The 25,634-nt window shown below is 41.7% G+C and overlaps 2 protein-coding genes across 5 annotated transcripts in view; one reads left to right on the forward strand and one right to left on the reverse strand.

Moving 5' to 3' along the window:
- Nucleotides 1–17,614, forward strand: part of RNF20 (ring finger protein 20) — an 18,972-nt gene extending 1,358 nt beyond the window's left edge. For 3 of the 4 annotated variants that reach the window (XM_042866287.1, XM_042866289.1, XM_042866290.1), the window contains exons 2-20: nt 376–546; nt 680–847; nt 1,348–1,495; nt 1,654–1,836; nt 2,972–3,090; nt 4,980–5,126; nt 5,303–5,380; nt 5,667–5,786; nt 7,617–7,796; nt 7,987–8,122; nt 9,427–9,548; nt 9,884–10,281; nt 10,834–10,951; nt 12,844–12,993; nt 13,849–14,061; nt 15,131–15,256; nt 16,287–16,427; nt 16,777–16,878; nt 17,110–17,614. In XM_042866287.1, the coding sequence (XP_042722221.1) occupies nt 418–546; nt 680–847; nt 1,348–1,495; nt 1,654–1,836; nt 2,972–3,090; nt 4,980–5,126; nt 5,303–5,380; nt 5,667–5,786; nt 7,617–7,796; nt 7,987–8,122; nt 9,427–9,548; nt 9,884–10,281; nt 10,834–10,951; nt 12,844–12,993; nt 13,849–14,061; nt 15,131–15,256; nt 16,287–16,427; nt 16,777–16,878; nt 17,110–17,286 (2,955 nt within the window). In that variant the 5' untranslated portion in view covers nt 376–417 and the 3' untranslated portion in view covers nt 17,287–17,614. The remainder of the gene's footprint in view (nt 1–375; nt 547–679; nt 848–1,347; nt 1,496–1,653; nt 1,837–2,971; nt 3,091–4,979; nt 5,127–5,302; nt 5,381–5,666; nt 5,787–7,616; nt 7,797–7,986; nt 8,123–9,426; nt 9,549–9,883; nt 10,282–10,833; nt 10,952–12,843; nt 12,994–13,848; nt 14,062–15,130; nt 15,257–16,286; nt 16,428–16,776; nt 16,879–17,109) is intronic. The other variant, XM_042866288.1, reaches the window with a different exon arrangement.
- A 5,979-nt stretch (nt 17,615–23,593) lies between these two features.
- The window catches only part of GRIN3A (glutamate ionotropic receptor NMDA type subunit 3A), a 66,989-nt gene continuing 64,948 nt past the window's right edge, over nt 23,594–25,634 (reverse strand). Inside the window, exon 9 of the mRNA XM_042866256.1 lies at nt 23,594–24,085. Within this exon, the coding sequence (XP_042722190.1) occupies nt 23,749–24,085 (337 nt within the window). The 3' untranslated portion in view covers nt 23,594–23,748. The remainder of the gene's footprint in view (nt 24,086–25,634) is intronic.

A 25,634-nucleotide genomic window follows, 5' to 3' on the forward strand; every position in this document is an offset into this window, starting at 1 on the left:
TCACTATATATATATACATATCGCTATGTGTTCACTATATATATATATTGTTTTGTAAAATCTCTGAGAGCTCGTCTTCAAGGAATTGCTTCCCTTGGCTTTAACTGACTTTGAATGTTGGTGCAATAAGAGTAACTTGATTGGTGTGTCCATTTCAACATCACAGATTGGTAGTTCTCATGGAGGGTAACATCCATGAGTTGCTGTTCACAGTGCGAAACCCAGTGGCGTCCTTTAAGACTTAACTCTTGACCAATGTTTTCCAAAGCCACCAAAGTTATTCTGTACTGTGTTGTGTATCTTGTTACCATAATGAATTGGCTGTGATTAGTTTGGTGTCATTGTTTTCTTTTAATGGTGTTCTTTAATGACCAGGCAGAACTTGGAGAAGTGGGGAGCCTGTATGTCTCAGCCACCATGTCTGGAGCTGGCAATAAACGGGCAGCTGGAGAGCCTGGCCCTTCTGCACCTCCAGAGAAAAAGGCAGGGGTTGAAGACTTGGGGACCACAGTAGAGACCATTAAGCTTGGTGGCGTTTCTTCAACGGTATGTCTTTTTTGTTTACTGCCTCTCAAGCTCTTGGTTTTTCTTATATGGGAGCCAAATTGTCTTTCTTCCTTGATGAGCCTAGTGAACTGGTTTGTGAGGAATGTGCCACTGAACTTGTGCTTCTGCACAGGAGGAGTTGGACATTCGGACCCTACAGACCAAGAACCGGAAACTAGCAGAGATGCTTGACCAGCGGCAAGCCATTGAGGATGAGCTGCGGGAACACATTGAGAAGCTGGAGCGTCGGCAGGCCACTGATGATGCCTCTCTGCTGATTATCAACCGTTACTGGAATCAAGTTAGTAATATGCGAGGGCTGCTCTGGAAGTAATGCCTCCTATTTCATTCTGTTGGCCCACAGCATTAGAGGCAGATGCTCGTGGTATGGCAGTAAAATTTGACATTCCGTTTTGTTGCTGCGTGACAGATGGCAGCAGAGGGGCAGTCTGGCAGAATGGCATCTGACATGGAAGTGCTTATGAGGCAAGTGTGTCCATAGCAGCTATGAAACAGTGAGAGACCTCCACTGGGATGGCATATGGCATGCAGACCGTAGTTTGTTGCTGGTGAAGATGCATAGCTAACAGTGATGACTGTGTTGAAAAATAGAGTTGTGTAGCTGAGTATTTGCTCTATCAAATAATGCCACTGTGCTCTTTTTATCTGTTGCAGTTTCAGTGGAAGTAAATAGGAGGCATTGCTTTTGGAGGGACGTGTGTGTTTTATGAATACTGTTCTCCTTGCGCCTTCTGTTCACCTACACATTCATCCTTTGTCTTGTCTTTCTTTGTTACTCAGTTTGATGAAAATATCCGCATCATCCTTAAACGTTTTGACCTGGACCAAGGCCTTGGAGACCTCCTGTCCGAAAGAAAAGCACTTGTTGTACCAGAACCTGAACCAGACTCAGACAGTAATCAGGAACGAAAAGATGAAAGGGAAAGAGGTGAGGCACATGGCTGGGGACAGTAGAAAAGATGAATTTCAGCTGTGGATGCTACTGGCTTGTTTTTCTAAAAGCCGTCACAGGCTTTCTGATTATGAAGAATAGCGTTATTTTTCTGCCAGAGCACGTTTACTTTTTGCACTTCTTTCTGTTCCCAGGTGAAGGGTTGGAGCCAGCTTTTTCCTTCCTAGCAACCTTAGCCAGCAGCACTAGTGAGGAGATAGAATCTCAGCTGCAAGAGCGTGTGGAGTCCTCCCGGCGTGCTGTTGCCCAGATTGTGACAATGTATGACAAACTGCAGGAGAAAGTGGATGTGCTGTCACACAAGCTGAATAGTGGAGGTAGGACCAAAGTGGTGGATCCCTGGCTGATGCTCAAGGATTCCTGTCTAATTCCATCTTAGACGTGATCTTGCATTCTAAGAATTAAGAATGACAAGGCTTTAAGCTCATTTAGTTTCCAAAATAAATTTGCTTACCTCTTCTAATGCCTAATTATCAAAACCTTCAGTGAAGGCTTTGTATCAGAAGAATGTGATAACTGCCTTTGAATATGAATGCTGAGAGTTCTGCCCACAGCGTGGGGCTGAGGAGAGGTTTGTTTCTGCCTGTAGTGTGCTTCCTCACCTGAGAGTCTACAGATTAAACCTTATCAGGCTTACCAGTAAGGAAATGAAACAATATCACAAACTGATGCTGGACTTCTGACTTGCAGTTCACTAAAAGGCATAAAGTAACAGTCTTCTCAGTGTTCTGTGGGCTTTAAGCCCACTGGGAAGCATCTAATATCACTGTGTATCCAGTGTGACTGTTAATTTTGAATGCAAGACAGTTTTGCAGAAGAAACATAAATGACGAGAGTCCAAAAATTGATGTAGTAATTTTATGCTCAGGTTAACCTCTGGAAAAAAAAACTGTTGGCTTCAGGGCAGAATTCTAATCTTTTCTGAGGGAAAACTTAGGAAGAATTACCAACTCTGTTTTTTTCCTGATGTCCAGAGCGTTCCATGATATGATAAAAGAGCTTTGAGAAGCAGCACTGATGTGGTAAAATACTACCATGCTGAGCTGGCAGTCTCAGACTGTTGCTGTAATGGCAGTGCTGTCATGTGATCCTGTACTCACACAACACTGTACTCAGTTGCAATTTGTCATTTGGTTTATTAGCGTGTGTTGAAATAGGTTTGCACATAAGTTTGACCTGCAATAGGATTTTGGTGTAATAGAAGAGTGTTTTCTGTGTTGCTGATATTGACGTGATTGGAATGATCTCTGGCATTAAGAGATGGTTACAAATGGAAATGAATGGTATGTTAAATGGCAAAGACTTTTGCTTGGTAAGTGCAAGATATTACTCCAAGGAGAGCTGTAATAAGAAGCAGTTAACAACAGAATCTCCTTTTAACTTTTCTCTTTTTACTGTTTAAGAATAGAACCTACCTTCTTTATTTGTTTCTTTTTCTTTTGGTTGTTTCAGATATTTCGCTGATGGAAGAAGCAGTCTTGGAACTTAATTCCTACCTTTCACATGAGAATGGGCGTCTACAGGAACTGGCTGATCTTCTTCAGGAGAAGCACCGAATAATGTCTCAGGAGGTATAAAAAGAAGAGAGAAAAAAATCTGTTTTGGAGACTGTACTTGATTATTTTCCATTTAGAATAATCTGTTTGCAAAGCAGATTGTTGCCTTACAGAAAGGCAGCAGGAAGAAGAATGGAAATTCAGATTCTGAACAAAGGTTATGGAAAGAATGGTTGTATGTAGATTTTTTTCTGTGTAATTTGGATGGATTAGACTATTGTCCTATAATGAAGGACAGAATATAATGATTAATAAGTTACATGGATATGACTTTTAGAAGCTAATGAAGCAGAGAAGGTGGAAAGATGATGGCTAATCTGTCTGTGACGCTTGCTGTTCTGTCATTTCACCTCTTTTTTTTTTTTTTTCTGGGTTGTGTGTGAAAGTTTTACAGCCCTAATTGTAGGATGAATACAGTCTTTAAGGAATTCAGGAATTAAGGAATGCTTTACGAGGCATCCATAATCATTTGAGGTAATGCTGGTGTGGTTCAGTGTTTGTCCGAAGGCACTTAAGTGGTTTATAGAGCAGGATTTAAAAGATTTAAAAAAAAAAAACCCAAACACCTTTGAATAAGGTGAGGTGGCTGCCGTTGCACTCTGCCTGATATTCCCAACTTCTTTCTTATTTTGGGTTTGGGTTTAAAAGGACTCAAAGGTCACCCAGTTCTATGCCTTTCTGATGTGTGCAGGGTGGCCACACATGAGATAGGATAGTATAGGAAGTTCCACACAAACATGCGCAAGAACTTCTTTACAGTGAGGTGACGGAGCACTGGAACAGGCTGCCCAGGGAGGTGGTGGAGTCTCCTTCTCTGGAGATGTTCAAGACCTGCCTGGACGCCTACCTGTGCGACCTGCGGTAGGGAACCTGCTTTGGCAGGGGGGTTGGACACGATGATCCCTGGAGGTCCCTTCCAACCCCTACAATTCTGTGATTCTGTGAGATCAGGCTGCCCAGGGCTTTAAACACTTCCATGGATGGGGTGTCCACAAATTCTTTGGGGAGCCTCCCAGAGATCTCCTCCAATAATTATTTAAACAGCTGAAAACTCACTTCTCTGAACTTCAGGGTGCTGGCTTTGCTTTTTTGTCAGACCCATATTCCTTGAGATCATGAACTCCAATCTTAAGCCCTTTAATTATCTCTTCTGTGTTGATGAGCACCAGGTCCAGTAATACTTCTCTTCTTGTTGGTCTGCCCAATGTATGGACCAGGAAGTTTTTTTCAGTGCACTCAAGCAGTCTGCTGAGTTGTTTGCAGCCCATCAAGTTGCCAGCAACTATGGGTAGATAACTGGATAGTTGAAATCCCCAGTCAGGATGAGAGCCTGTGAGCATGCTGCTTCTTGTAGCTGAAGCAGTAAGGCGTTGTCAGCAGTCTTTTCATCAGGTGGTTTGTAATAGATGCTGACCACCAGCTGTCCTTTGTTGGAGTGATCCCTAATGTCAGCCCACAAGCTCTCAACCTGTTTATGACTGTTTCTCAGAGCCATCGCTTTGCAATCTGTCCACTTCTTAACATAGAGGGCGACTCCCCCACACCTTCCCTGCTTGCAAAAAGCTTGCAGCTCTTTAATTGTTGTACTCTAGTTGTGCAATTTGTCCTTCTGCATTTGCATGACAGCAGTTAGGCCATACATTTCTAATTGCACCATGGCTTCTATCTGCTTATTTCCCACGCTGCATGCATTGGTGTAGAGACATTTCAGCTGTGCTGACAGACTTGTTTTCTTCTTCAGAGAGTAATCTTGGAATAAGTTATCTGAATAGGAAAAGACAACCACAAAGTGTACAAAGAGTGTGAATGCAGTGTATCATGAATATGAAGAAAAAAAAATTCTTAGCACTCTGAAAATTTGTTGGTTCTATCTAATATTGTGACCAAAATATTCTTGACTGCAGTTCTCCAAGTTGCAAGAGAAAGTGGAGACAGCGGAGTCTCGAGTGTCTGTTCTAGAGACTATGATTGATGACCTTCAGTGGAATATTGACAAGATCCGTAAGAGAGAGCAGCGACTTAACCGGCACTTGGCAGATGTTCTTGAACGGGTGAGCACCACCCAGAGAAACGGGTTTAGTTTTGAGTGATGTGTTTCCTAGCGTATTTCGTTGTGAGAAGTTAAAATCTCTAGTATACAGTCTGTGACTCTGAATGTGCTGCTGTATATTCTTTATACACTTATGCATTTAATCAAGCATTTATGAAATTTGTTGCCTTTTTGCAGGTGAATTCCAAAGGTTACAAGGTGTACGGAGCAGGAAGCAGTCTCTATGGGGGCACAATCACCATTAATGCCCGTAAGGTAAAGTCAGTACCTCAGTTTTGTTCATGGGAAAGAATATATTCAAAGAGAGCTTGCGTGTAAGATCTTGGTTTGTTATAGAATTAAAAACTTCCTTTACTACAAATCTCCTGGGGGGGCCTTGACAAACCATTGTGTTTCCTTATGAGTTTCCTGGTATAAAAAGGCCTGGGGGAAGTAGGGTCTGTCCTATTCAGTAGCATTATCTAGTCCTTACTGTAAAAATGATCATTCGATTAGTACTGTACATGAATAGTGGAACTTAAAAGTGATTTATCCCTTGCAGTTTGAGGAGATGAATGCAGAGCTGGAAGAGAATAAAGAGCTTGCTGGGAACCGCCTCAACGAGTTAGAGGAGCTGCGCCATGATCTTCAGGAAGTAACAACACAGAATGAAAAACTCAAGGTGAGATGTTTGTACCTGTCTGAAGATGAAGACGTTTCTGTAGCCTGTTCCCATCTGTCATGCTGTGTTGTATCTCTGGGAATCCTTATTAATATTCTTCTATTCTGTACTTGCTCTTTGTATCCTGAGCCATATAAAAAGCGTGGCTAGCTGGCTGAGAGAGATCATTCTGTACTTCACTCTTGTGACACCCTGCTTGGAATACTGCATCCAGCTTTGGGGTTCTGAGCCCCTTAAAGACAAGAAGCTTTTAGGCTGGGTCTAGAGGAGAGGCATGAAAATGACCAGATTGCTTTCCTCTGAGGAAATGCTGAGAGTAGGAATTGTTCAGAGCTAGAGAAGAGAAGGCTTTCGGAGTACTTTATTGCAACCTCTCAATATTCAAAGGGAGCTTATTGAAAAATGAAGAATTTTTTTTTTTTTTTTTTTTTTTTTTTACCAGAGCCTGTATTGACAGGACAAGGGGTAATGCTTATACACCAACTATCCTCTTAGCTTAAAAATATGATTTTTTTGATTTTTTTTCTTAAAGGCTGAAGCAAGTTGTACAGTGAAGCTGTTAGTGCCCCATTTCTGAAAACATTCAAGGTCTGGTTGGACTAGGCTGTAGGGAACCTGATTTAGGGGGTGGCAGGAGGTTGGAAGTGGTTGGGCTTGAAACTCCCAGTCCAAGCCATTCTCTGTTTCTATGTCCCTGTCCATGCTGGGCACACTGAACTAAGTACTCTTAAAAGATTCTTGCCAAGTCAAACTGTGTGTTTTATAGTCTGGCTGTGTACTCAAAATAAGTGTGTTTGTGCGACTTAAGCTTGCAATTCAGTGCATTGGTGACATCGTGTGGTCATCAGTGGGAATTGTACTAATTTTTTATTTCTTGTTCTCAGTTGTGTTCCATTCCTTTAAAATGTTTTAATGGTATCTGGTTATTTAGTTCCCCTCTTTCACCTTCCCTCCCCATGTGAGTTGAACCAGGGAACTTGAGTAGGAGATTCTAGATTCTGAAAAGGATAGATTAACTTAAACCTTTTATTTGTGGTTTATTTATGGATAGAAAGGAAACAACATACAAATTTCTTATATCTTAGTGGCAGTAACACTAAAATTTGTGATAAATTTGTAGATAAAATTTAGATTCTGTTTATCTTAGCTTAGCTTGACAGTGGGAACATCTGAGCTGATATTTAAGTTTCAGAGATGAGACACCAGAGATTGACTTGAGGCACTAGTAAATACTGTTTATCCATGTGAGCTTGTTTTGAGAGGAACTCCCTTTGGCATACAGCTTTCTTTTTATTTGTGTTGAGCATGTTGTGTGTGTATGTATCTATATATTTGTTTCAAGTCACACCTATTTCCTGAGTTTTTTGTAGTAAAATTCAAATTCTGTACTTTCTCTCATTTGCTTTCTGTTAATGTGTTTCTCACTGGCACTTAGTTTTTCTAATTTACAGTTGTATTTTTCTGTGTTTCTGTCTTAATTCATTTATATCTTTGTGATTTTGCAGTAAATCATTTGAAGATATTTATTGTGCTTCCCAAATTCATATATTTGAGGTAAATTGTTGCAAAACCTGAAAATGAAAAAAAACTTACTGTGTGACTCTGTAAGAGAAACAGCTTTGTATATATCAGCAGAGAAAAAGCACAGACTGTTTTAGTCGATAACTTAAGCATCACTTGCATCCATTTCTCAGCAATGCTATTAATGTTCTACACTGTTTTCTTTCTTGTTTTTAAGATACTTGTTCTGTTCCCACTGAAAAGTTGCTTCTGGCAGCTTTAACTCAAGGAGACGATTTTACTTTCTGTGACGTCTTGTATCCTGACCAGGTTGAGCTGCGACGAGCAGTGGAAGAAGCTGTGAAGGAGACTCCAGAATATCGCTGTATGCAGTCTCAGTTTTCTGTTCTGTATAATGAGAGCCTGCAGCTGAAGGCACATCTTGATGAGGCCCGCACTCTACTTCATGGCACTCGTACCACACACCAGCGCCAGGTGGAACTAATTGAGGTAGTACTTCTGCTCCATTAAACTAGAGAACACTGTCACCCATTGAGTGTTGCTGTTGATCTGAGTGGCCCCAGGTATGCTCAAGAAATGGCTTCCTGGCAGTAATTCATCAGTTCTTGTACCTTTGCTGATGAGGTGAGAGAGACTTCCAGGTCACAGCACCAAGTTCTGTTTCCTTCTTACTCCTCAGAGGGATGAGGTCAGCCTTCACAAGAAACTACGCACAGAAGTAATTCAGTTAGAGGACACCCTGGCACAAGTCCGCAAAGAGTATGAGATGTTGAGGATTGAGTTTGAACAGACGCTTGCTGCCAATGAACAAGCAGGTATGGAGTTCTTCTGCTATGGTTTTTTGTTTGTTTGTTTTTAAAAAATCAGCCCCATTAGAGCTTGCATTGCAGCAAAACACTTGACATGATTTTATTTTTTTCTGTTATTCTGAAATACTTGTCCTGACAAGTTTCAGAAGCACGTTATCTGACTTCCTTCTAGGTGCTGCAAAATGTTTCATTTTCATAGAATCGTTGAGTCATGGAATGGTTTGAATTGGAAGGGTAAAATCATCTAGTTCCCACCCTCCTGCTGCAGACAGGGATACCTCCCAGTAGACAGGTTGCTCACAGCCCCAGCCACTCTGGCCTTCAAAACCTCCAGGAAGAGGGCATCCACAACCACCCTGGGCTGTCTGTTCCAGTGTCTCACCACCGTCACAGTAAAGAATTTGTTCTTAACATCAAGTCTGAATCTGTGTTGTTCTAGTTTAAAGTCATTTCTCCTCATTCTCTGCCTACGTGCCCTCATAAAATATCCCTCCCCAACTTCAGGTACTGAAGGCCCCCTTCAGGTATTGGAAGTCAGCTATAAGCTCCCCAGCTCTCAGCCTGCCCTTGTAGAGGAGAAAAAGGAAAGGAAGAGTAAAAGCAAGAAAACGTACAGATCAAGACTATTAGTGTAGGCAAACCCTAACCCTTGTTTGATAAGCAAGAAGTGGAACAGAAATAAAAATGTGATGCAAAGTAGTCACTCACCCATTTTCCCCCCCCCACCCCTCCTCACTGATGGCAAGTCAGTTCACAAGCTTGAGATGGCTAGCGTCTTTAAATCCCCCTTCTTTTTCAGTTTTTATTGACGACATTGCATAGCATAGAGTATCTCTGGTCAGTTTGAATCATCTGCTTTGTTTGTCTCTTCCCAACTTCTTTTGTACCCTTACATTGCTTACTGGGGGCACAGAGTGAGAAACAGGAAAGACCTTGACAGCATGCGAACGTTATTTGACAGTAGCCACTACATTTGTGTGTTGCCATCACTGTTTTGGTTCCTAAATCTGAAACAACACTGTATGAGCTGCTATGGAGAAAATTAGCTCTATCACAGCCAGATCAAATTAAAAAGACGCATTTTTCCTTAAAGGAATGCTGGGGGGGAAAAAGTAAAGGGGAAACTAAGGCTGGAAATCTCCAGAGAGTTATCATAGCTGGCATGACTTTTCTGTGAATGTGTTGTGATGGTATGTTGTGCACTGGAATGATTATAGTCCTATTTCTGTCTCTTGTCATTCCCTCACCATTGAAGTCTATAGAAATGAGTGAAAGTGTGTTTTGTTACATTTGTGTTTCTGTTTTTCTAGGCCCAATTAATCGGGAGATGCGTCATCTCATCAGCAGCCTCCAGAATCATAACCACCAGCTGAAGGGAGAGGTATTGAGGTACAAACGCAAACTGAGGGAGGCCCAGTCTGACTTGAGCAAGGTATCCAATTAGAAAATGCTAGTAAAAAGCAGAAAATGCTTAGTGAAAATGTGGATGTTGTCAGTCCTTCTTTACCTGTAGTATCGGCTTTTCTGTTATGATGTACAAGATGCAGCATAATTTATGATGGAGTTCCATGCTCTCCTCCTTTCCACTTAAACAGATTGTCTTCCTTTTGTAGCTTTATAGAGCTCTGTGAACATTGTTAGCAACATCGGAGGAAATATGCGAACGAAGATTGGGAAGACTAGTGTAGGCAGATAACTGTCGTACAGGTTTTTGGCTGATAACCTAATATTTCAATCTCTGTCTTCTCTGTTGCTGTTCCGTGACAGATCCGCTCTCGCAGTGGTAGCGCTCTTCTGCAATCCCAGTCCAGCACTGAAGACACAAAGGAGGAACCTCCAGAGATCAAACAGGAGCCTGATGACCCTTCTGCCCAAGCATCTGCTCCCAAAGCTGCTTCTGAAGAAGCTAGTGAAGTTAAGGCCAGGCGAGATGAAGAGGAACGGGAGCGAGAAAGACGGGAGAGGGAGAGGGAACGAGAAAAGGAAAAAGAGAAAGAGAGGGAGAGAGAGAAAGAGAAAGAGAAAGAAAAAGAGCGAGAGCGAGAAAAACAGAAACAGAAGGAATCTGAGAAGGAGAGAGAGTCCAAAGAGAAGGAGAAAGGGAAGCATGAAGATGGCAGAAAGAAGGAGGCTGAAGTGATCAAGCAGTTGAAGGCTGAGCTCAAGTAAGAGTTGCTGTTTCTCCCTTTCTTCTGTGAGTTATGCCCTAACTCAGGTGTTTATATGAGATCACTTGCAGCTCTTAGGTAATTTGTTCCTGAAATTAGAAGTTTCTAATGCCTTCTGTCTGATTATGTTTTGCAAAACATAGTAACATTTCACTCAGAATACCATGAAGCTTTAAAACCAAACCAGGTACTTCATACTACATGTCAAGTTGCTGTCACTACAATTGTGTAAAATTCTACAGCAGGATGTTACTAATGAAGGGCACAGTGGTCTCTCCTTCTTAGATCAGTACCAAAGCAGAGATGGATAGCTATTGCTTACTTTTAGACTGCATGCTTCCTTCACCCTCTGTGTTCCGTTAGCTTTTCAACCTGTGTGTACCTGAATCTCTTCTTTGCAGCTTTTGACTTGCACTTAGTAGAGTGAAATGAGCCATGGAAGAAGACACTACTGGGCTGCAGTGTGGAATACAGAGAAAATATTGCTGAATATATGATAATGTAGCTTTTCTGCTTTGTTCTCACAGTCCTCTATCTCTGTGTTTACAGGAAGGCCCAGGAGAGCCAGAAGGAGATGAAGCTGTTGTTAGATATGTACCGTTCTGCCCCCAAAGAGCAGAGAGACAAAGTGCAGCTCATGGCAGCTGAGAAGAAGGCTAAAGCAGAGGTAAAGCTTGTTTCTCTTGGCATTTTTTTCTCAATCACATTCTCCTTGAAACTTCTTTTCAAATACTCTGTATCTGAACTGTGGTGCCTTTGTTGTCAAAAGAGGTTATTTTCTCTTCTCACATTTGTCACTTACAATAGAGGCTCAATTGGTTTGGAGTTGAGAAGAAATGTTGATAATGTCCTCTTGAAGGACAGTGTTTTAATCGTTGGTGTTAAAGGAGGTTGGTTGTTCAAAGCTGTTTTTAGCTTTCCATTTCTATTATATGTAGATTAGCCTTAGATCATTAAAAATTTAGAAAGACCTGAAGATAGAGTTAGGTGTGCTATTAGGAAAATGTAGAGTGTGGTCTCAGATCTTTTAGTGGATGTGGCAGGGAACATCACCCCACATATTTTAAATGGGTCTTGGACAGTGATTTGGAAATGAAATTTTGAAGTGAAGCTGCAGAGAGCACTGAAAAAAGTTACAGTGTGATGTTAAGAGGTGTTGTGAGTATGGTTTCCTCCTCCAACCACTCTGCTTCAGGACTTTCTTCTGCCTAGCCACTGGAGCCCAGGCTGGGGACATAAGGTCTCAGCTTAGGCTGAGAGATGTGGCTGCTGCTTTCCTGAGTGCAGGACAGTAGATGGTAAGCACATGTGTCAGGGACATGCACAGAGAATACAAGACACAGATATTGGCAGTCAAGCAGATTGCCATGGACAAGCTGCTGCCTTCAGCAATGCCCACTTACTGGGCTCAAAACATTAACATGAATAGACATGCCCCTATATCTTCTTCACATGGTAGGGGTAAAAATCCACTGTACACACATACACACAGCTCTGTCCAGTTTCACAAGTGTGTGTATTTTAGCAGATCCCTCCAGTACTTGCACAGCCCTTCTGTCAGTCTGGCACTTCTGCCTGCATCCCAGACCTCTTTACCCAATTCACAAACTGTCTTACCAAAAGTTGGCACTTAGTCCTTGCAGCACACATACGTGAGGCTTGGATAGTGTGATCGCAGTTAAGAAAGATACATGGAGGTACTGTAAGAAGATAAGCCAGACTGCAACGGTCAGCCTGATGACTGTGCTGACCAGCCTGATTTCATGCACAACTAAGTCCTTTCTGTCTACACCCCTTTGTTAATCTTGCTCCCCTTCGTAATGCTCAGTGGTGTTCAGAATTCTGATTCCTATAGTCTTCTTAGCTCAGGCCCCCAATGGTCCAGTCTTTTCCTTTGCAAAGCCCAACTTAGTCTTCCTAGAAGTAGCACCGCTAGTTTTTTGAAAGCCTAACAATTAGTGTGACGGACAAGGTTGGTTTGTTGTTATTGTATGCATGTCTGTTTTCTCAGTTCAGTGCCTCTGTGTATCTTGTTTCTGGCCTCTTCCTTTTTTTTCACCTTAGTTTCCTAGTTGGCAGGGTCCCTAGTCCTTAGATTAAATGTTCTCATATTCCCTCATCAATTAGCATGACTTACCAGGTTTGGTTTCCTTGTTTTGTCCGTCAGGTTTGCGTTTCATATGATGGTTTCTTCTTTTTTCTTTTGTTCCCCCTTTTTGCACTGAAAAAGATGCTGGACCAGATGCCTTTGAAGGAGCAGATGCTCTTCTTCCACGTAGCCTTGCGAATACAATTGCTAGAAACAAGTGTCATTATTTTCATAAAGGTGTCGTTGAATTTTCCAAGGTTTTGAAATAAAGGTCTTAATCTTAGAGCCCATGTTAATGGTCTGTCTGCCAGTATTACAGTGTCATGTTGACATGAAATAGACTTTATTTTCCCATGCTTAGAAGGTGGTTTTTCTGATACTCTGAAGAACTGTGGGGAAAACAAAGCACTTGAGAAAGCTCAGGCCACATTCTTGTATTTAGTGTCATTTCTGTCTTGTCTTTTCTTAAGCTGGAAGAACTAAGGCAGAGAGTGAAAGAACTGGAAGACAAGGAGAAAAAGGAGAGTAAAAAGATGGCTGATGAGGATGCCCTTCGGAAGATCCGAGCAGTAGAAGAACAGATTGAGTATTTACAGAAGAAGTTAGCCATGGCTAAACAGGTGAGTTTCTAATAACTTCTGTCATGGCTTGTGCATTTGGGAAATTAGTGTCTTTAGTTTACTGCTAGGGAGACAGATTTTCTGTTGCCATATGATTCAAAGATGTGTGTTACTTGTCCTTGTGTGTTGAAGGGGGAAAAAATGAAATCTTAACAGCAAGTATGACAAAGTTCATGGCAGAAGTGGTAGGGAAAATTCAGCTGTTCGTGAAGCATGGGTGGAAAGCACAGAAGGGAAATGGCTGGGTCAGCATCTAGAGGGGTAGGGTGATACTTGTTTTTAATAATATTTGTACATGTACAGTTCATATAATTAATACATCTGTGTGGTGCTGTCATATACCTTCTTCCACAAAAAAGGACATAATCTAATGTTAATAGGGAAGGACTGACCTGAGTACAGGCAAGGCAAGCGAGTAATTTGAAGTGTTCTTTTTTAGAATTTAATTTTTTTTTCACTTTTAGTACACAATTACACTGTCTTGTCACTTACTCCTTTAATGATGAAGCATCCTGAGTATAAAGGGCTTGACAGCCTTTTAATTGGAAGCTGTTGAGTTGTCAACCTAGGGCATTAATTGGCCTAGTTTGTGACAGCTGTTTAGGTAGCTGCCTGAAGTTGGTAGGTGGTTTCTGCCCAGCTCTAGCAATGACTGCAGCTCATTTTTCCCACCAGATAAGCGAGCATCTGTGAGTTTCTATGAAGATGAGCCTCTCTCCTCCGGTTTATAATTCAGGCCCTAGAGACTGATGCATTTTCCTTGATCTGTGTTAGTTCTGGTGTCTCTGTAGGATATTCAGGATAATCGTAGTGGTACAGGAAACAGCTCTGCCAGAGCCAATGATTCTCTTGCAGGAGGAGGAGGCTCTGCTGTCAGAAATGGATGTCACAGGCCAAGCCTTTGAAGACATGCAGGAGCAGAACATACGGCTGATGCAGCAGCTACGGGAGAAAGATGATGCCAACTTCAAGCTGATGTCAGAACGTATCAAGTCCAACCAGATTCACAAGCTGCTGAAAGAAGAGAAGGAGGAGCTGGCAGATCAAGTTTTGACACTGAAGACACAGGTAACTTGAGAGAAGGAAAGAGGACAGCCAAATCTGCGGGAGGGTGTATTGCAAGTTAACCCTGGTGGGTAGCTAAGACCCACACAGCTGCTTGCCTGTCTTCCCCAGTAGAACAGGGGAGAGAGGGGCATAAGTGGGAATGTCCATGGGTTGAGAGAAAGGCAACATATTAAGTAAAACAAAAGTTGCATGTGCAAGAGAAGCACAAAATTAATTCACTACTTGATGTTCGCAGGTAAATGTTTAGCCACTTCCAGGAAAGCAGGGCTACATACTGGTCATCTGGGAAGACAAACAACGTAACTCTGAACATGTTCTCCTACTCATCCTTCTTTCCTCAGATTTCATTGCTGAGCATAACATCATACAGTATGTAATATCTGTTTGTTCAGCTTAGGGCAGTAGTTCCAGCTGTGCCATTCCACAGCTGCTTGTGCGCCCCATGTCTACACTGGCGAGAATGAGATAGCATGAGATGCAGAAAAAGCCTTGTTGCTGTTTATTGGCCCAAAATTCAAAATACAGTGCCATGTAAGTCACTTTAAAGGAAATTACTTCTATCTCAGCTGGAATTAGAACAGAAGGAAATGTTCCTCACATCAACTGAAGTATTCTGTATTGAACTTCAAGGCGTCTGTCTCAGTAAGAAACTGCTGTATGAGTATAAACTGTCCTGCAGGTTCATTGTTATGAAGAGCAAGTGGAAGGAGGCAGTAAAGAAGCAGTGAACCACTTTCCTGCGGTTACAGTTCTTCCACATATGTGTTCTGCCATATTTGGAACCAAAGCAAAACTGCTTACTGTCTAGCAGCAATTCTGTAAGCCACCCACCAAAAGATGAATCTTTGTTGCAGGTGTTTGCTAGATTTTTAAAGCATTCACTAGAGAGATCTGAATATGTAGATCTAGTGGGTGTGCCAGTGTGTCTGTATCCAAGAAGAAAAGAGGAAGATAAAGAGACACCATCTTTAGTGATGGGGAGGTAGGGATAGGTTTTGCATGTAGTTTTAAGAAGACCTGTAGAGCATTCGTTTCAGTCCTTCTTTGTTGTCTTTCTCCTTTTCTAAAGGTGGATGCCCAGCTGCAGGTTGTACGTAAGCTGGAAGAGAAGGAACACTTGCTACAAAGCAGTATTGGAACAGGCGAGAAAGAACTTGGACTCCGAACACAGGCCCTGGAAATGAACAAACGCAAGGTGAATGTTTCTTTTTGGAGATGGAATTGTTGTCTTCTGGGAATCTCCAGGGTTTCACTGACATTATGGAACCTGATATTCCCTGCTTGTGAACTAGAATATCAGAAGGCTGAGGAGCAATGAAAGGTGTGCTAATTTAAGTGTCGTAGAGTGATGTTTACTTTTATAAAGATAAGCAAGGTGTAGTTGTTTCTGTGGAAGTCTTGATTAGGTAGGGGAACTTAGGGAAAAAGAGGTTGCAGCCATGTGTTAACTGAGAGGAGTTAAAGCTTTCATAGGAAAGATGAAGTCAGTAAAAGAAAATGGTGATTAGGGAACATGAAAACATTTCCTAAATGTGTAAGATACTTAAATGAAGTTGGTCTGTAGGCTAAAACTGAGTGTCATGGTTGATCCAGCCATTGCTATCAAGGCTGTAGTAGAAATATGGGGATTACATCAAAACGGGTAAAAAGGAAAGCAGAAACATTGTTTTGAAGAAGAGAGAGGGGAATTCAGTGCAACTATGTTCTGAGTTCTGAGGGAACTCAGCTAATAGATTTGTTAATGCAGGAACAGAAAGTGGTAAGAGAATGGCTCTGGAAAGAAAATGACCAAAAAAAGCCAAAAACCACCCATGCAAAAAAAAGCCTTATCTTGCAGTTTTGTCTAATTTCTCTGTAGATCTGTTTCTAGATTCAGTAGGAAAAAGTGGAAATGGAAAGCTAAAAATACTGATAGTAACAGGGAATTTGAGGGGGCATTTATATTTTCCAAGTGAGATGCATTGTTATTTAACAAGTTGTCTCTGTTAAAGAGGAGAGTTCAAGCTAAATTATTAGAGCTTGTGGGCAGAAAGATATTTTGCTGTTTGAAGTAATGTTTAGGGAATGATTTCAGTTCTTCAGTTTGAATCTACCAAAAGCAGACTTGAAAAAAAATTCATCTCCAGTAGCTATAGAAATATTTTGTGAGCAGTCTTGAATTTACAAATAGAGGGACCAGAACTTCTTTTGTGTTTGTTAATTCTAAGATGGTTTACTTTTTTCAGGCTATGGATGCAGCCCAGCTTGCGGATGATCTGAAAACCCAGCTAGAATTGGCTCAGAAGAAGCTACATGATTTCCAGGATGAGATAGTGGAAAGCAGAGTAACTAGAGAGAAAGAGATGTTCAACTTCAAAAGGGCTGAGGTATACTCTCCGTGCATAATCCTTCAATATGTTCCATCTGGTGTCTGCTCTTTGTGCATTGAAGTCAGAGTAGGTTTCAACTACATTAATTTCCTCACCGTTTCCTGGTTAACACTTTTTTGTCCATTTACTTGGGTTTCTGCTTGATTAAGTCTTGACTATTTCAGATCTTGGGCACTGAAAACTGACAATACAAGTAGCACCAGATGATAGGTACGGCTCTTGGGATAAAAATATAGATGGAGTGATATAGCTAGATGCACAGTTAGTCAGGGGCTGCTTCTGTTTCTTGAAGAAGCTGTGGAAAGAAGACATTGCTCATTTATTTGGTCTCTTTGTTTTTATGCAGGAAGACATTTCTAGGTTACGCAGGAAGCTGGAAACCACTAAGAAGCCTGACATGGTTCCAAATTGTGATGAGATATTGATGGAAGAAATCAAGGATTACAAGGTGAGTAGCTGTCTACACTTCTCTCTTGAACTCTGCTTTAGTCAGAAAGCTTTGTAGTCACACTTCTGAGTATTTGACTTTTGTTATCTGAACTCTGGCACTGTAGATTTATTTTGCATTGAAAAAAGCACCCTTTCCTTAGCAGAAGTTGAAAGACCTTTATCTTTAGTCATCTTTTAACATACCTTCCACAATCCAGCAGGCCCTAACTGTAATGTTTCCATCTTTCAGGCCCGCCTGACCTGCCCATGCTGTAACATGCGCAAAAAGGATGCTGTCCTAACAAAGTGTTTTCATGTCTTCTGTTTCGAGTGTGTGAAAACACGCTATGACACCCGGCAGCGTAAGTGCCCAAAGTGTAATGCTGCCTTTGGTGCCAATGATTTCCATAGGATCTACATTGGTTGATTGTTTCCTCTGGAATCTGAAACCTGCTGCTTACACTGACCACCCAGCCTCCTTCACTTCTCTAACTGGCACCTTTGGGGCAGTCTGCAGTGTTCTTAGGGAATGCCTTTTACTTAAACAAAAAACAAACAAAGGTAGAGGATCTCAGTTCCTATCTTGTCCCTGTTTTGTTTCAGTCTTCAGTTTTTGTGGATTTTTTCTTTTTATGATTGAGAGGACATTTTCCATTTATCACTTTCACACTGTCAAGTTGGGAACATCTTACTGAAGCCTTGTGTGAATGGCATGGAAGCTCTCTGCAGCAGAATAAATGAAGTCTTTATTTGAAGAATTTGCTATGTTTTTTGAGTTTCAAATCTGGTGTTGCTGGGTGTGAATAGCTCCCCCATTAAAAGACCAACTAAAGAATGAAGTGGTAGTATGTATGTAGACTTCAGTGGAATGACTCATAGAATTATAGAATAACTTAGGTTGGAAGGGACCTTACAGCCTACCTGTGTCTAGTCCCCTGCTATGGGCTGGTTTCCCTCTACCACACCAGGCAGCCTGCAGCCCCATCCTGGGACCTGGCTTTGATTGTCTCCAGGGATGGGGCACCCACAGCTTCTCTGGACAGCCTATTCCAGTGCTTCAGTACCCTCTGAGTGAAGAATTTCTTCTTAATATCTAACCTAAATTTCCTGTTTTAGTTTAAAGCCATTCCTCCTTGTCCTGTCTCTATCAGACTGTGTAGAAGTTGGGTTCCCTCCTGCTGAGAAGCTCCTTTCAACTATTAGAAGGGCCCAGTGTGATCTCCCTGGAGCCTTCTCCAAGCTAAACAAATCCAGCTCCCTCAGCCTTTCTTTGTAGGAGAGGAGCTCCTGCCCTCTCACTATGTTCATGGCTCCTTTGTGGACCCTTTCCAACAGCTCTGCATTCTTGTGCTGGATGCCTTGGGCAGGGGCCCCATCTGGAGTTCTGTGTCCAGGTCTAAGGTCCCCAGGCCTCCCGAGGCACGCATCTTTCTATGTCAGGCCAAGTATCTGTGAAGGCTGCTGCATTAGTAAGCACGCCTCTGTCACCAAAAGCATATGCATATCTTTGCATCTGGAAAATGAGAAAGATAAGGCAATGGAAAATCTTTGAAATTAGCATCCTGTTGATGTGGACATCTTCCTCTAGGCTGAGACATGGCTCTTTGTTTCCTGAAATTAATTTGTAAGGATTACTTTGGTGCAGTTTTGCCACAAAGATTAATCTTGTAACACACATGCAATAATAAAAGCTCTGGTCTGGATTGCTTTTCTGTTTGTATTAACTTTGATAGTATCTAGCTATGTTTCTGTCTTTGTCCAATTAATGGAAATGTTTTTTCCAGGCTTTAAGTTTCTAAAGTAGGGATGAATTTCTTTTCAGTCTTCAAAAAAAGTTAACTAGAACAACCTCTGTCATTTTGGCTGTACCTTAATCACCTTATTCCTGACGTAACAGTAGGACCAAAATGCTGGCTTGTTTGTGCAGCCATTCTGTCATAGCTGACAGTAGTCTCGTGAAAGGACGTGGCATACATTGTAGTCTCTGTACTACCTGTGCTGCAAAGCTGTGTTTGAAGTCTGCCCCTAAATATGAAAAGCTAAGTCATTTGAAACATTCTTCCATAAGATGGAGTTTTTCCTGTAAACTTCATTTACTTGTAAGATGAAACTCTCAGAGAGTTGCCTTGTCCAAGTGCCTTCCCTAAACCAAAAATCTGAATTGTTTTCCTATATTCACTTTAAGAAAACAAAACCAGAAGTGAAAGTAATTAATCACACAGTGCCTTGTAGTGTGCAGGACTATTTCTACCCTTCCGAAAACACATAAATGACTGAAAATTTGTGAACTGTGTAAATTAACTATAAGTCCTGAAAATTCAGAAGGAGCACAGTGCGAGAAAAGGCTGGGAGCTCAACCTGTGGTAAGGCTTCTGTGCTGTCTCAGCCTGTGCAGGAGGAATGAAACCAAGCCTTTTTCACTTCTGTTAAGTTGCTATCTGGATTACAGTTCGTGATTTGTGTCAGAGAAATAAGAGCATGTGTTTGGAATGCTAATGCTCATGTTACATGTTTTGTGGTACACATACTTGCTCACCGAAGCAGGACCTGACTCACCAGCAAATGTTGCCTGTGTCTTTGATCAGCTTTGCAGTAACAGCGTGTTTTTTCACAGTTGCAGAAAACAGCACAGCCTTTATGGTGTCCCTAGTCCTTTACCACCATCCACTCACAAAGTTGCTCTGCATTTCTACTGAAAGTCAAGCCTGAACTTTTGTGCATATGCTAATAGTGCAGGTTCACTCCAGGCACTGTAGTAACCAAACACCTGAAGCAGTCTTGACTTGGTTCACAGATAAGGTTTGCTTTTTTTTCTCATTCTTTCCCAAGGTAAAAATATTTTCTTATTTTAAGATAATAGCAGTGTTTAATCTTATTACTGTGGAAGTGATTATATTTTCAGGATCAGAATTTAAACACTGAGAAATGGTGAAAGACATAGTGCTTTGACTTCCAAAATGAATGAAAATTACTTTAAAGTTTATCAGAACTAAAAATATTTTGGTGAAAAGTAAGGGAAAGGAGGCAAATGTTCTATAGAGAAAACCATTTAAATTCAGTGACTGTGATAGTCAAGTATAAATGAAAAAAAAAAAAAACATTTCAAGCACTACCAAGAGGTGCTGTGTGCACGTACACATGTCAGGGTGTGTGTGTATAAAGGGGTGTTTTTAGAGGAACTCGGAATATGATTTCTGAAGAGCGTGGTTATGAAGAGCCAACCTATAAAGGTGACAATTGTTTGTCATAGGCAAAACAAACCAGTACGGATTGATGACCTGAAAGTATTACTATTTATAAAATCAAAGCTACACCAACAACGAAGAACAGAACAACCATCCCAGAAAGCAGATGGGTCAGAAAGAAGGAAACCTGTGGAGTCTGGAAATTTCCTTGGATTTTCCTTCTTGCTCCGCATCTTACACGTGGTGTAAAAGTCTCAGGACTCGCCCATGAGCTACTTATATCACAAGCTTGACCTTGTGTTAGGCAGGAAGATCATTATCGTGTTTTTTTCTTGATTGAGACACCATCTGTTCTTCTAAACTCTGAATTCAGGTTATGCCCTGCTTGTGAGGTAGTGAAGCTCAAAAAGCGTGTGAACTGTCCTATAAACCTCTTGCCCACCTTTTCTTTAAAATGAAGCTGGTTCTAAGGGTAGCACTCCGATTCCAATCTACTGACTGCCATCTGGTAAGTAATGCCTTTTTTGGCTTCTTCCTGTTGCCTTTATAAATGTGCGTAGGGTTTTGTAGAATCCAAACAGAATGAAGCCCCTGAGGAAGACAATCTGCCATGATCTGAGGAGGGAAGAATTTACCTTGGACCCAAAAAATATATAGGCAGGACAGATCTCTGCAGCCTTTTCACATGGCAATCTCCAAACTTCCAGGCAGAATCAGGCTGGATTCGTCTCCCTCTCTGAATAGATTACAGAATCACTGAATCACTCAGGTTGCAAAAGACCCCAAACATTATGGAGTCCATCCGTGACCTAACCATACTACTAAATCATGTCGCTGAGCACCACATCCAAATAGTTTTTTAACACATGTAGGAATGGTGACTCAACCACCTCCCTGGGGAGCCTATTCCAGTGCTTAACAACCCTTTCTATAAAGAAGTGTTTCCTGATATCCAACCTAAACTTACACAACAAGGCCATTAATGTGGTTCTGGAACTATAGACCTGACTGGAGAAAATCCTTTTTTGTTGTTACTTTGTTTTTATTCCTGGTTTCTTCTCTTGGTAGAGTTGGCAAGACTCAAGACTGGACAAATGATAAGATATGGAAGATCTGATGTTCTCTGAATCCTTCTATCTTGTATTTTTTTTTTACACGTTCTTCCCTGTATGCATTTATAGTCTGGTGAAAAGTTGCAAGAACCTTAAAGTGTTTCCTTTTTGTGTGTGTAACTCAGGTTAACTTTTTAATAAGAGGGAATCCACATACCTTAATTTCACCTTGAATTGTAAGGAAGCTTTCAGCTTTGAGTGACTGTCTGACTGTTCCAAACCATTTTGATAATGCTACAGAACATTTTTGTTTAGAGGAAATACTTAGTGCTGTCTGTAGCCAAAGCATGTCTCTGTGCGGTGAGAACTTTGACCCTTCCCTAAAGGCCTCTGGTTTCTACTGCAATAATTTGCAATAATCCCTATTCTGTGTTTGCCATAGGATAGCCCTTTGGGCACCCACCAGAAAGAGATTTTTGTTTACCATTATTAGGTGGCTGACATTTCTTCACTCACACTTCTGTCTTTAAAGGAAGAGTAATTTTTTGAAAGATTAGATGTTTGGGTTGGAACTTTGAAACAGAACATGTACATTTTTGTTTAAGATGCTATTAGCTTATTAGCTTTTTTAGTTTCACCTTTTTTAAAACTGAATTTGATGGTCTTTTCCTGAACTCACACATGCAGAGATACAGAAGTAGAAAAACCTGTTAAGGTTGGAATTGGCTTAGAATACTTATTTCCTACTATTTGTCTAATAATAATTTTTTTTTTTTAAGTGTTTTCCTGTTCTAACCAAATTATGTTAGAGATTGGAAGAGACTGGGTGCTATTCACATAAAAAGCTCTTCCAAATTAGCTGAGAATCTAAATGAGTCAGGTGGGTAAAGCTAAGGAAAGGCAATAAATACAACATGACTTGACCAGTCATATATTTTGTTAGGAGCAGGGAAGACGAGGCACCGGAGTCTTTCAGACCTCTCTGGTGGTGCAGGTCCCCTGCCCCATTTTGCTGTTTTCTGTTCAAATCCACAATTTTCTGAGAAACTGGCTGCACTGAAGGAAGCAGCCAGACTTAATTCTCAAAAGCAGAAGGCAAAGACTGAGCAGGGATGAACTTGTTTTGATGGGGCTAACTGCTGTGCACGTTGCTGCTGCCAGCTTTTAGTTGTCCATATAGAGCTTTCATTAACAACTGCTTTTCAAATGTTAAAGGTGCAGAAAGGTAGTATGCTTTATTCAAACCCTAGAATGCAGTTTCAGATCTAGCTGTAGCCTTTAACCATGCCTACTGAGAACATCACCCTTGGCAACATTCACACGGTTGGCTGGAGATACAAAGAGGGAAAAGATGACCTCAGTGACATATCTTGGATAGAACTGATAATTCTGACAATGTTAAGGCATTCTTTTTCTCTGCAACACACGATGTGTTGGGAAGTGATTAACAGTTCACAGAAATCCTGTATACATAACACAGTCATTTGGATTGATGTATTATTTATTCAAATGCTGAACAGCTTACCCTTCCTTCCCCTTTACTTATCATTCAGGTGGGAGGGAGCTCCACTCAGTACATTGTCTTTGAAACAGCAAATCTCATTTTCCATTACTGTGAGCCCTGGTCCACAAGGACGCTTTGGTGCCAAGCTCCCTCCTACTTGGGTGGGAGTTTGGTGTCAGAATAAATCCCCTTTATGTCGTTTTGACTGTAAGGAAGAACCTTAATGTCTGCTGTAGACAGAGAATATTAAGGGAGTGGTTTCACAGTGGTAAACCTTCAGCAGAGGGCACAGGTAGTGGTGTGCAGCACAGCTACCCCCTCCCTTCCTCTCTCATCCTTACCCTGTGCCACTGTGAACCCAATCCCTCACACTCGCCAGTGCAGCTGTTTGCATGGCTTCTCTCTGTGTGGACGTGCAAAGTGAACCTGGGCTCAGACACAGACAGAGGTGACGGTTTGGTTTATGCAAAGTTATTTTTAAGCTGGTGAAGTTTCTTTCTTACAGTCACAGAACAGCCACGTCTGCGTTTGTGCTGAGGAGCTAAGGGAACGCTGCGTACTGGGACTACCACCAAGAATATGTCTCGTGAACCACAGCCTGTGCCAGGAGGGAAGGGGTTGCCAACACAGAACTAGCACCTGGTGTAATGAGGCAACCATAAGGAGCCTTAGCATAAACAGAGACTAAACCCATAGGTACCACAACAAAAACATATGAACAAGGGACATGCTTCCAATGAGCAGTTTAGATTTCCTTCTGTTTTTTTTTTCTCTTTTCATTTTTTTCTTTTTTTTTTTTTTTTCTTTTTTTGTTTCCTTTTGAATTAATGCACAAAAAGGGCTAAAAGAGAGGAAACTTCACTGTAGTGACAAGTGAAGGAATCAGGGACTCTTGCTTTTCAGACACTTTTTGTTTCTCTAGTCCCTTGGGAATGGCAGGTGTTGGCCACGAGAACGAGAAACTTGCTATGAAAGGAGGAGGACTCAGGATGGTGGCAGTGGCTGTGGGCTGCTGCAACTCTGCTCTCATGAAGAGCATATTGCCTGCTTTATTTTCATGCCTCTTTCTGGCATTACAAAAGCAAGTTACAAATTTTACAGAGAAGGGGTGTTAGGAAGGACAGGGGAAAGGGGCCAAGTGTGCTGGCCTAGGGCTCTGCAGTCCTGTTTGTCCTCTGATATTCTTCCAGCTCTGATTTCCGGTCCATGGCGAGTTGCAGCTCTTGCTTGATAATTTGGATCTGCTTCTCCAGCTCCGTGAGCTCTTGCATCACTGAGGTCCTAGCAATACTGAGGGACTCTGCTTTTCCGTTGGTCGTTAAAGAAGCCAGAGTCTCCCTCCTCACCTGTGGCAGAGGAATGTCTTGGTGCTGTCGGACTGTCACCTCGTTTTGCCCTTCATCAGTGCAGATGTACTTTTTCCGGTGACAGTTGCCTGTGTTGGCTGTATTCCACACGGCATGCTGGCTGTTCCCTACGTGGGACCTGAACAGAGAAGTGTGAGAGTTAGTACAAAATCAGAGCCTCCTCTTATGTGTATGCATCTCTTCCCTGTGATCCATCCCACTGGAGAAATATGATGCTTCTGTTATCAATTGTATGTATTATTTCTTTAATTATTATTACTCGAAAGCACAGTTTATGAACACAGATAGCCAAATGCTTATGGTAAGCTGCAGCTGAGACTTGAATCCTAAAATTCAAGTTCCCCCAACATTTTTTTTTTTAGTTGTTGAATTGCAGTACTCTCAGCTCCAGCATAGGAAGACTTAAGCCTGCCTCCAGAGCTCTCCGAAAGCTTCGTGGATGCAATATCCAAAGTTTGTTACACCATTAAGGTGCTGTAATTTGTTCTCATGGAGGGGGAAGGGGGTGCCTCGAGTTGGTGTGCAGAGACAAAGGGGAAAACATGTTGATTTCTTGTTGAAAGCTCCTTGTGCTTTGAAGGAATGGACCTGGCTTAATAACCTTGCAGCACAGCAACATGAGCTTCCCAGTGTGAGTTATTATCACTGTCATTTCTGATGTATTTTTCTTTCACAAATTGAAGCTCTTTGATAAAGCATTAGTTACTGCCATAGCTCCTGCTGCTTGTGGCTGGCTGGTCTGGTGAGCTGGTTCTGACAAAGGCCCCAAACCAAAATTAGCACTTGGCTATCAACAAGCAAATGAAAACCTTTAGAGTTCAGCTACTGAGGCTGACAAGTTCTCTCTCAAAACAGACTTTAAGGAGTTCTGGAAAGAGTTGCAACCTGAGTAGTTTCCCCTCTGAGTAGTTACCCTCTCTTGAGGTAAACATAAGTCCCATAATACAATTTTTTTCCACCTCTTTTCTGTATCTTGCTGCTTGTAGTAACTACACAATCCTCAGCAGGAGCAACATGAAGTGTAATAATGCAATTGATCTGAAACCTCTGGGTTGCATCTTGCTGTGTAAGTGTTGATTACAAGCTACTACGCATTACTAGGTGTTTTGAGTTAAACTCACCACAATTCTGTGCAAATGGCAGCTCAGACCACACTCAGACTACCATGCAGAAACACACATGGGCTGGGTGCTGTGCAAGCAGAGTTTCTGGGGCAGCAGCACATGCTCAGTCTGAATGATGAAAGAATACTTGTGCAATTCTTTCCCAGAGCTGTTCTCTGTAGGGCTTTTGGACATCACCTGCAAAATTTCTGCACTGCTCAGTATGTGGCAAATAGTTTAGCCCATCATTTTTTTAATCATCCAAGATACAAACAGACGATCTAGTTCAGTCTAGAAGCTTGTACATGTTTCTTCTTATATCTGCTGACACTGGCACTGCAGTAACGAATTGAACAAAATGTACATTTATGTGTTCTGGCCAGAGTGACGTTATGTGGCGTTTCAGTCATACCAAACACACAGCAGCAGCCAGGAAGACTTTTCTTTTCTGGATTCTGTCTCTACCCATCTGCAGAAAACCAATTACTGATGCCAGTGTCTTTAAAAAGTGCACCGATGGCTCTGAGTTCCAGGGCAAATGTTTAGTTTTAAGAGAATGCCTTG

Source organism: Lagopus leucura, unplaced genomic scaffold (assembly GCF_019238085.1).
Source record: "Lagopus leucura isolate 7727_CA_CO unplaced genomic scaffold, USGS_WTPT01 Super-Scaffold_810, whole genome shotgun sequence".
NCBI classification, from domain to species: domain Eukaryota; kingdom Metazoa; phylum Chordata; class Aves; order Galliformes; family Phasianidae; genus Lagopus; species Lagopus leucura.